At 67.7% G+C, this 10,899-nt stretch overlaps 2 protein-coding genes across 2 annotated transcripts; one reads left to right on the top strand and one right to left on the bottom strand.

Annotated features, from left to right (window-relative positions):
• Positions 1-39: 39 nt before the first annotated feature.
• On the top strand, positions 40-764 carry EMIHUDRAFT_226481 (hypothetical protein; the record flags this gene model as incomplete). Its single annotated transcript, XM_005788802.1, has 2 exons — positions 40-57; positions 216-764. 2 exons carry the CDS (start codon positions 40-42, stop codon positions 762-764), a joined length of 567 nt encoding a protein of 188 aa, XP_005788859.1.
• Positions 765-1,199: 435 nt separating this feature from the next.
• Positions 1,200-10,771, bottom strand: EMIHUDRAFT_110275 (hypothetical protein; the record flags this gene model as incomplete). Its single annotated transcript, XM_005788801.1, has 7 exons — positions 1,200-1,340; positions 1,436-4,944; positions 5,057-5,114; positions 5,182-5,753; positions 6,757-7,219; positions 8,367-8,832; positions 10,722-10,771. The coding sequence occupies 7 exons, from the start codon at positions 10,769-10,771 to the stop codon at positions 1,200-1,202; spliced, it is 5,259 nt and encodes a 1,752-aa protein (XP_005788858.1).
• Positions 10,772-10,899: the final 128 nt, after the last annotated feature.

Raw genomic sequence — 10,899 nt, 5'->3', positions numbered from 1 at the left:
GTATGTGACGCTGCTCAGCAGCGTCCACAAAGTCGCGTCATGTGTTACGACGGCCAGGTATGGAGACGGAATGTCCCAACCGGTTGAACGGTAAGAAAGACGGTTGAACGGTAGCCGTACGCCACACTCATATGTCGATTTTTTCTTCCACAACTCGGCGAGGTGGGCGCATGTCGAGCTCCGGCGCGCCGCGCGACGCCGCGACCGTCGACGAGATCCTGCGCTCGATGGGTGTGACCGACTACGAGCCGGGCGTCCTCCACCAGCTCCTCACCTTCATGCACGCTCATTGCGCCGAGGTCTTTTCGGAAGGCGCAGACTACGCGGCGCACGCGGGCCGCACGGCGGTGGAGTGCGAGGACGTCAGACTGGCGTGCAGGCTCAAGTCTGCAGAGGCGCAGGTCACCTCGGCGCCCTTCCTTGAGTGGCTTGCGCGCGAGCGCAACGGCCAGCCGCTGCCCGCCGCGCCGACCAGCACGTCTGGCATCCAGCTTCCGCCTCAAAAGTTCTGTCTGCTCGCCGCGAACTACGATCTGGTGCCGCGCGCGCCGGCGGTGGAGGCGGCGGAGGACGAGACGCCGTCTCAGCTGCGCAGCGGTGCCGAGCCGCCCGTCCGGCCCAAGTCGGCGGGCCCGAGGATACCAATCCACCTCGGGGCAGCGCAGGCGGCGACCGACGCGCTCGCGCCCGCGCAGCCAGCCCGGGAGGGGAGCGGCGATGCGGCCATGGCAGAGGCGCTTGATGACGATGAGCTCTGGGACTAGCCTCTGTGTGCCATCTCGTACTCTCTTATGTACGTGGCTGGAGGCGCCAGGATCTGAAGCGCGCGTTTGCGCGATCTCGCTGTTTTATCCTTCTTCAGCACTTAAACAAAACGTAAACCCCTCGCACAGCCCAACATGGAAGATACATCACGCCACAAACATGGAGGAGCGAGGCCGGAAGAGCACAGCGTGCGCGGTGCGCGGGGGCCGGCAGCGCCCCTGTATGTGCCGTAAGACAGGAGGCACAAAGCCTGCGGACTCACGCACGGGGGGCGCGGCGCAGAATAGCATTAGAGGGTACAGGGTCTAGGGCTATGCTTAAGAGGAGGCGGAGGCCCGTCTCGACGGCGTAGAGTCGAGTGTGCGGCGTTGCGTGCAGGCTGACGGCGAACGATATGGCCAGGCCCAGCCATATCCCGGCCTCGGACGGGCCTTTCAAAAGGCGCCGGAGCTGTTGTCAAAGATGATGATCGCGGTCGCAAACGCCTGCATGGCCGAGAAGGGCGCCTTGAAGTCGATGTTGAAGCGGTTCTCCTCCACCTTGCCCATCAGGAAGCAGACGTCGCTCTCCTTGGCCTGAGGCGGGCGGAGGTGGCGGGCGGGTGAGAGCGCTTCAGGCAGCGGCGCGCGCAGCCCGGACCGCGCGCGCGCGCCTTTGGCGCCAGCTGGACGTTTCTGCACGAGGGGAGCGAGGCGCGGCCGTGGAAGTCGAGGACGTACATGTTGCTCGACGCGTTCCACTTTGGCTGCCGGTTCTTGAGCTCGAGCAGCCCGCCCTTCTCGCCGCGCTTGAGCAGCGCCTCGAGCCCCTCCGTGTGATGCCTCGGCTGCACGCTCTCGAAGCTGCCGTCGCTGTCCACCTCGGGCAGGACCACCGTCATGGCGCCTGGGTCGCGGTTGCGCAGCGAGTTCGAAAAGTTTATGTGCAGCAGCTCGTGGCGCAGCACCGAGGTGCCGCCCTTGTCCTTTCCGTCGGGCGAGGTGCCGTCGTCGTACAGGGTGTAGTCGAGCGACTTCTTGTCGGAGCGGACCTTGCCGACAAAGGCGCCCGACTCGAGCGTGCTCGCCTTGGACCGCTTCGCCTCCTCCTGGTCGAGCGAGATGGAGTAGTAGCAGCCCTTGTTGATCCCGAGGGGCCACTTCTTCGCCGTGAAGCAGTACATGTCGTCGGTGCGCGAGATGGACATGAAGAAGTCGAAGCGGGGGGTGCCCATGAACGACTTGTGCCGGATCACAAAGCAGCGCACGGGCGTCTTGCACAGCGACGGCTGAATGAGCAGCTGCCGCAGCTCGTCGCTCCGCGTCGTGCCCAGCAGCCGCTGCACGCGCCGCAACACGTCGTCCGCGCTGCCCACCGGGCCCGTGGCGGCCAGCAGGGCGGCGCGACTGCTGCTGCGCGCCTGCTTCGGCGGCGCCATGTCGTCGTCGTCGTCGTCCGAGTTTCGCCTCCCCAGCTGCCCGCTTCCGCCCTTCTTCTTCTCCTCGAGGTAGAGCTGCTGGAACTGGTAGTCGAGCGGGTGCGAGTAGAGCACCTGGCCCGTCACTTCGTGCTCGTAGTAGTGGTCGCCCGTCGGCCCCTCGCGCTCGATCCAGCCGTCGGGGTCGTCCGCGCGCAGCGCCTCGTCGGCGATCCACAGCAGCCCGAGGTCCTCCTTGAGGTCCATCCCGAGGTAGTCGGCGTAGTCCACCACGTCCTCCGGCAACGAGTGGAACTTGACCTCCTCGCTGCGCAGCTTGTCGATCGTCGCGCGACGCAGCTGCGCCTTCTCCTGGATGGCCCGCTCCTGCGCCTCCGCCTCCGCCGCCTCCGCGGCCGCTATGCCCGCCTTGATCGCCTCGTCCGATCCCGCGCCGTTGGCCACCGCGCTGGCCGCCGCGCTGGCCGCCGCGTCGCCCGCCACCGCGGCGTGCTCGGGGTCCGCCTTCGCCTCGGCGAGCATGCGGCTCTGCGACTTGACCAGCTGCGTCTTCTGCGCCGTCTCCTCCGCCACCTGCTTCGCCTCCTCCTCCGCCTTGACCGCCTCCGCCTCCTGCTCGGCCTGCGCCACGATCGCCGCGTCCCCGCCCGCCGCCGCAGCCTCGCGCGCGGCCGCCTCGGCGGCTGACTTCTTCTCCGCCTCCGCGGCGGCGGCCTGGGCGGCCTCGAGCTCCGCCTTCTTGGAGGCGTCCTTCTCCGCCGCCGCCTTGAGCTCGGCCAGCTTCCTCTCCTCCTCCTCCTTCCGCTTCCGCTCCTCCTCGGCGCGCCGCTCCTCCTCCTTGAGGAACTCGACGCGCTTCTCGCCGCGCTCGATCAGCGGCTTGTTGTCCGACTTGCAGTCGACCGCCTTCTTGAGCGCCGCCTCGAGCGCCGGGATGTCCGTCCCGGCGACGGCCGCCTCGAGCGCCGCCTCCGCCTCCTTGCGCGCCTTGAGCTCCGCCTCGAGCGTGGCGAGCCGCTTCTCCGCCTCGTCGAACTTGGCCTTGCCAGCGGGATAGTTCGGGAGGCCGGCGTCCTTGGCGCCCTTGATGGCCGTGCGCAGCGCCTCGATGTCCTCCCCCGGTGTCGCGGCGACCATCGCCTGCAGCGCCGCCTCGCGGATCTTGCGCAGCTCGCGCGCCTTTGCGCGGGCGACGAGGCCGCGGCCCACCCGCTGGATCTCGGTGGCGATCTTGGCCTGCATCGCGGTCCGCTTCGCGCGGAGCCCGTCGAGCACGCCGGCGGCAAAGAAGACGCGCGTCTTGCCGGAGCGAAACTTCTCCTTGGGCACCTCGAGCCGCTCGAGCAGCGTGTCGACCCGCTCCTTGGGCGGCTTGGGGGCGAGCTCTGCGGCCGTCTTGAGGCCGGGCACCGCGATGTACTGCGAGCTGAAGGTCTCGAAGATCATCCGGTCGGGGTAGCCCTCGCGCGACACGCGGAGCGCGTCTAGCACGCCGGACGTCTGCAGCTGCCGCATCACCACCTCGTCCTCGTTGAACTCCTTCTTCTTCTGGTCGTTGGTCTTGAAGCAGCGGACAAAGTGGAGCGCGCACTTCTCGAGCGTGCCGTTGAGGTCGTTGAGCTGCGCCGTGAAGGTGTCCATCACGCCCTTGAACTTTGGCGACTTCTTCTTGCCGCCGCCGCCGCCCGCGTCGGCCTCCTGCTTCTCCGTGAAGAGCTCCTTGAGGAGCTTGTTGTCCGCGGAGAGCATCAGCTGGACCAGGTCGCCGCTCATCGGGTCGCGGTTCTTGTCGAGCCAGGCCTTGGTGCCGTAGTTGACCTGACCGGCAAAGTGGTTGAGGCCGAAGCCCTCCTTTGGGCCGACGCCCTTCATCCGGAAGATGATGCCGCCCTTGCCGTGCGTCGCCATCACCTTCTCGGTGAAGCCCTCGTCCGTGCCCTTTGGCAGGATGCACTCCTCGGTGAGGAGGCCGAAGAGGCCCGTCTTTGGCGTCTCGAACGTCTTGATGAGGTTGGCGTTGTCGCTGTACGTGATGTCTGCCACGTCGATGCCCTCCTCCTTGTACGCCTTCATGGTCTCGGCGAAGACGGTCTTGGTGAAGAGCGCCTGCAGCTTCTCGTTGGCAAAGTTGATGCACAGCTGCTCCATCGAGTTCTTCTCGAAGATCTCGAAGCCAAAGATGTCGACGATACCGATGACATTCTTGATGGTCGCGTTGCGGTCGCAGCCCTTGGCCTCGGCCATCGACGTGTTGATCTGCTCGATCAGCTTGTCGAAGAGCCGCGAGAAGATGCCCTTGGCCAACGCGTCGCGCGTGTCCACGGCCTTGGCGACGGTGAGGTCCTTGTCCATCATCTCGGTGCCAACCTTCATCTTCATCTTGGTCAGCACCTTTGGAAGCACGCCCCCCGGGAGGCCCAGCACGGCCTCGACGTTCTCTACCCATTTGGCGGAGTCAGCCGTGATGGTCGCCGTGTCCGTCTTTGCCGGGTCGAAGTTGATGTTGCCCGTGTGGAGGCAGGCGGCGACCAGCGCCCACAGCTCGGTCAGCCCGTCGGCCGTCCAGCCGCCCGCCTTGAGCGCCTCGTCGAGCTCATCCCAGAGCATCTTGTCGGTCCGCTTGCCACCCGGCTCGCCCGTGTGCGCCCCGTTGTTGTTGAGGTAAAAGTAGTCGGCGGGCTCGGTCGTCAGCTTGAGCGACGAGACGCGGTCAGCCTCGCCGCTCCGCAGCAGCGCGTAAAAGGCGTGGTACGCGCGCTCGCCTGCGCAGAGGGAGGCGCGGCGGGTGGCGGCGCGCCCGTGGCCGCAGGCTTGCCGGACAGCCGCCGCCGCTAATCTCGGACGATGTGTCGGGCCGATCTCGGCCCGTCCGACCTGGCCCCGGCGTCGTCACGCGGGTCTTCTCGAGCAGGTAGGTGTTGAGAGTGGCGCCCTGCGACGTGAGCGTGGGCATGTCAGCGGCGCGCAGTGTTGGGAGGTCTGGAGGCCGGGAGGCGGACCTGAATCTTTGAGCCCGAGTCGAAGTTGAGGGTGGTGAACTTGCCCATCCGCGACGAGTTGTCGTTGCGAACCGTCTTTGCGCACCCGAACGCCTCGGTGATTGGGTCCGAGCCGTAGAGGCGCGTCTCGAGCTCCTCGCTCGTCTGGCAAACATACCTCAGGTAAAGCATCATGTGGCGGGCCGACTCGGTCTTGCCCGCTCCCGACTCGCCGCTGACGATGATGGCCTGGCTCAGGCCCTCCTGCACCATGCCTCTGTGAGCGGTCGAGGCGACGGCGAACGTGTGCGGCGGCAGCTCCGTCAGCACCGGAGCATTCTTGTACTGCTCGAGGATCGCATTGCTGAAGAGGTTCATCTTTTTGAAGGGGTTGGTCACAATCATGACCGAACCGCACCGCGTGTAGATGGCGTCGTGCAGGTGACGGTTCTTGATCTTCTCACGGACAAACTCGGTGTCGATCGTGTCTGCCGCACCGAGGTCGGGAGTATCGCTCGCTCCCGGCTCCCGTGGGACGGCACCATCGGTGAGGTAGTCCTCGGCACCCATTGAGAGGGCGAGTCGTTGGGCGCCTGAGGAAGCAATGAGACGGCAACGGCGCTCGCTGACGGCGCCACCGGAAGGCCGAGAGAGAGAGAGAGAGAGAGCGGTTTTCGCGGCGCCCGAAGAAGCACCGTGTGTTGGTGCAAGCCGACGTGTGTGCGTGTGCGTGGACGTGTGCGAGTGCGTGAGGGCAGGAGACGAGCAGGTGCCGCGACGGCTGATCGGACGACGCACTTGTGCTCAACACCGAGTCCTGAGCAGCGTCTCGCACCTTGACGTCCGTCCGGTTCGCGTCACTTTTTTTATTTTTTTACGGTGGAGCTTCCGAGACCCACTACAAGACCCCGCGCACATCATCCCGCGGCCTGGCGGTCGGCGGGATTGCAACCAGTCTTCGCGTGCCGCCTGTCGTTCGATTCGGGCGCCTTGGGCGTCGGGGTCGTTCGTGGCGAGCAGGGGACGCGGCTCTGAGCGCCCAGCGACGCGTGCCGGATGGAGTCCGGCCGCGGGTATCCAGTCGCTCTCGTCGTCACATGGCCGCCACGGACGGCGCCCACCAGCGCACCACGGCCCCCGGCCCCGGCGCCGCCACCGTGGCCTCCACCGCCACGGCGCCCACCACGGCGCCCGGCCCCGGCGCCTGGAAGTAACGGATTTAATATTGCAAATTTGGAACGCACGTCACGGTCACACAATCTCGCGCCACTCCCCGAGCACCGCGGCCAGGCCGCCCGCCGCCGCCCCCGGGCGGCGCGCGGCGTCCGGCCCCGCGGGCCCGGTTCACGCCCCACCAGCTCTGAGCTCCACGTCTCAAACGAACAACGACAACCGTCACCGCGCACACAGTTGCGGTGCATGATGACCCTCCGGCGAGCGTGTCCTCGACAGAAGCGCCCAAGCTCCACCCAGAGAGTCCGCAGGAAGGATGGTGGCCACGCGCTTCTTCTGAGCAGCTCGCGCATGAGCGCTCGGCCGCCTCCGCTGCCATCCTGGCGGCAGTCGCCCTGGCCCTCGCAGCGGCTGCAGCAGCACGCCTCGCCTCTGTCGCGGCCGCCGCCTCCTCAAACGCCGTCTCGTCCCCCTCAACAGCCGAGTCGGCCCCGCTCAGCGCCGCCTTCGCCTCCTCAAACGCCGCCCTGGCCTCCGCCTGCGCCGCCCTGGACTCCGCCCGTGCAGCCTTGGCCACACCCAGCGCCGCCTCAGCCGATGCCTCGGCCTCCTCCTCCTCCTCCGCCTCCTCCTCCGCCGCCTCCGCCTCCTCGGCCAAGCGCGCCGCCTCGGCCACCTCGGTGAGCGTCTCGAGAAGCAGGAGGATCCTCACCTCCTCGGCCTTCTTTGCCGCCTCGGCTGCGTCTGCCTCCGACGGCGCCTCGGCAACCTCCTCGGGCTCCTGCGACGGCCCCGCAGCCCCGCCCGCCCCGCCGCCCTTCTTCTTCTTCTTCTTGCCCTTCTTGCCCTTGGCGCGCTTCTCCGCCTCGACCTCCGCCAGCAGCTCCTTGGCGTGCCGCGCCGCCTCCTTCTCCTCCGCCGCCCTCTGCGCCGCCCTCTCCGCCGCTCCCGCGGCCCACGCCGCCTCCGCCGCCGCCTTCTCCGCCGCCTTGTTGGCCGCCGCATGCTCCGCGAGGGCGCGCACGCACTCAGTGTGGCCCTTGTTCATGGCAAGCTGCAGCGCGGTCCAGCCATCCGTAGTGCGCAGCGTCATGTCTGCGCCCGCCCGCAGCAAGCAGAGGAGGGCGGCGGAGTGGCCACGGTAAGCGGCCCAAATCAGTGCAGTGTTGCCGTAGTGGCACTGAAGGTTGATCTCCGCGCCGTGCCGTAACGCCAACTCGACCAGCTTCTCGTGGCCATTCAAGGCGGCGTTACTCAGCGCGGTGGCGCCATCGCTAGACTGCAACGAGGCATCCGCGCCGCGCTGGAGCAGCGCCTCGGCCAACTCCTCGTGGCCCCTCATCATTGCGATCATCAGCTGCGTCATGCCGCTCTCAGGGCCGTTCGAAAAGACGTGCACGAACGTCGCATCGACCCGCCCGCCGCCGTCAAGCCAAATCAGCACCGCCGCCTCCTCGCCTCGCCGAGCCGCTGCCACAACCTCCTTTGGCACCGCCCCGCCGCCGCTCGGCTCAGCACCCACATCTCGTCTCAGAGTTTGACCGTTTTATTTATTTATTTAATATAGATCATCTCCACAAAACGCGAACCCGGCCGGCCCCGCGCGCGTGGCGCCGTGGCGCGGGCGGACGGCGGCGCCGCTCACAGTGTCCGGCACCGGTTTTCCCCGCGCGGCCCCACAAGGCACCACCCCCCCGCCCTCGACCTCCCCGGCTCCAGTGAACAGCGACAACACCAAACACACAAATCTGTGCATGATGAACCTCCGGCGAGCGCGTCCTCGATGGAAGCTCCCAAACTCCACCCAGAGAGTTCGCAGAGAGGTGGCCACGCGCCTCTTCTGAGCAGCTCGCGCTATGAGCGCTGGGCCGCCTCCGCTGCCATCCTGGCGGCAGCCGCCCTGGCCCTTGCAGCGGCCGCAGCAGCACCCCTTGCCTCTGCAGCGGCCGCCGCCTCCTCAAACGCCGTCTCGTCCCCCGCACGCGCCGCCGTGGCCTTCTCCATCGCCTAGCCTCCTCCAGCGCCGCCACGACCTCGTCCATCGCCGCCCTGGCCGCCTCCTCCGCCGCCCTGGACTCCGCCCGTACAGCCTTGGCCACAGCCAGCGCCGCCACGGCCGCTGTCTCGGCCTCCTCCTCCTCCTCCGCCTCCTCCTCCGCCTCCTCCGCCTCCTCGGCCAAGCGTGACGCCTCGGCCACCTCGGCCGACGCCGCGGCCTGGCTCTCCGCCGTGATGCCGAACCGGATCCTCTCCTCGGTGAGCTGCTCGAGAAGCAGGAGAAGCCTCACCTCCTCGGCCTTCTTCGCCGCCTCGGCTGCGTCTGCCTCCGACGGCGCCTCGGCAACCTCCTCGGGTTCCTGCGACGGCCCAGCAGCTGCGCCCGCCCCGCCGCCCTTCTTCTTCTTCTTCTTGCCCTTCTTCCCCTTGGCGCGCTTCTCCGCCTCGACCTCCGCCAGCAGCTCCTCGGCGTGCCGCGCCGCCTCCTTCTCCTCCGCCGCCCTCTGCGCCGCCCTCTCCGACGCTCCCGCGGCCCACGCCGCCTCCGCCGCCGCCTTCTCCGCCGCCTCCGCCGCCTTCTTCGCCGCCTTCTCCGCCGCCTTTTCGGCCGCCGCATGCTCCTCGAGGGCGCGCACGCACTTGGTGTGGCCCTGCTCCTTGGCCCACTGCAGCGCGGTCTTGCCACTCGTAGTGCACAGCTTCGGGTCGGCGCCCGCACGCAGCAGGCGGAGCACGGCGGCGAGGTGGCCGAAGAAAGCGGCCCGAATCAGTGCGGTGTCGCCGTCGATGGCCTGCTGGTCAATCGCCGCGCCGTGCCGGATCAGCGTGTCGACCACTTTCTCCTGGCCTCTGCCGGCGGCGTTTATCAGTGCAGTGATGCCAAACTCGCTTCGCTCGTTGATCTCCGCGCCGTGCCGCAACGCCAACTCGACCAGCTTCTCGTGGCCATTCCCGGCGGCGAGATTCAGCGCGGTGTCGCCATTGCTGTTCGGCAACGAGACATCCGCGCCGCGCTGGAGCAGCGCCTCGACCAACTCCTCATGGCCGCAGATCATTGCGAGTATCAGCAGCGTCATGCCGTTCACAGGGCCGTCCGAATAGACGCACACGAACGCCGCGTCGACCTGCCCGCCGCCGTCGACCCACGCCAGCACCGACGCCTCATCGCCTCGCCCAGCCGCGTCCACAACCTCCTCTGGCACCGCACCGCCGCTCGGCTTGGCCTCCGCGCCACCCTCGCCGCTCGGAGCAGAGGCCGCGGCACTCGCACCCGCCGCGCCTGCGCCGCCTGCCTCGGCCGACGGCGCCTTGCTCCGGCCCGCCGCCGCCACCTCCCCGAGGTACGTCTTGAAGGCCTGGTCGCACTCGGCGTGGCCCTTCTCCTTGGCCCACTGCAGCGCCGAAAAGCCGTTCACGTCGCGCAACGTCATGTCCGCGCCCGCCCGCAGCAGGCGGAGCACGACGGCGGGGCGGTTGAAGCAGACGGCGAGCATCAGCGCGGTGCCACCATTCTTGTCTTGCAGGTCGATCTCCGCGCCACGCCGCAGCAGCAGATCGACCACCCGCTCTTTGCCGCCGTGGGCGGAATATACCAGCGCCGTCCCGATCTCCGCACCGTGCTGCAGCAGCATCTCCACCATTCGCTCGCGGCCGTAGTAGGCGGCAGTGCTGAGCGCAGTGGTGCCGAGACTGGTTTGCAAGTTGATGTCGGCGCCACGCTTCAGGAGGAGCTCGACAATCTGCGCGTACCCGTGCTGCGCGGCGAGCATCAGCAGGGTGCATGGAATCGGACGGCCGCTGACCTCAGAGGGCAACTTAGCGAGAGTGTCGGCCTTCCCGCCTTCATTCAGCCACAATCGCACCGCTCCCAATCGGCCGTTCTCGGCCGCCTTGAGGACGTTCTTTGGGACTTCGACACCCGGCGCGCTGTCAGCAGACGGCGGTGGAGGCGGCGTGCGAAGCGCGGCGCGCGAGGCGGGCATGGCTGTCCCCTCTTCAATGGTCCGCGGCGGGCGGCGGCGCACCGGGGTAGTCGCGCCCGTAGTCCGCTAGATTGCAGACTGTCGCGGACCGTCAGAACTGTGCTAGTGCCGCCTCTGTGTATATGGGCACCTGAGATTGAGGGCCAGACCGCGTCCACACGCGCGCACGTGGCGCAGTTGCGCGAGTTCGTTCGTTCAGCGCGGCTCGAGGCTGAACCGCACGCCGAACGAACGAATTTCCGCCGATGATTTTCTTTTTTCCTAAGTTCGAACGGAGTTCACGAACGTTCGTTCGTTTTCGCAGTTCGCGCCTTCCGCAGCCGGCGCGGTCCGTTCAGTTTCGAGGTTCGGGCTGGGCCCCGCCGGCTGCGTTCGTTCGAGTTCGGAGTTCGCGAAATCCGCGCGAACTCGAAGGGCTGGGGCAGAGCGAGGGCGAGCAAGGCGAGCAAGGCGAGCATTCAAGTGCGACCGTTGTTGTAAAATTCTTTGACCGTGGACGACGGCTTCTGAGGAAGCCGTCGCCCGTGCCTTGCCTGTCGCGTGAATCGTGTTGTGGCACCGCCTTTGCTTGGAGCACTTGGAGTGC

The sequence above is a fragment of the Emiliania huxleyi genome (assembly GCF_000372725.1).
Source record: "Emiliania huxleyi CCMP1516 chromosome Unknown EMIHUscaffold_132, whole genome shotgun sequence".
NCBI classification, from domain to species: Eukaryota; Haptophyta; order Isochrysidales; family Noelaerhabdaceae; genus Emiliania; species Emiliania huxleyi.
This window is presented reverse-complemented; position numbering and strand designations above follow the sequence as displayed.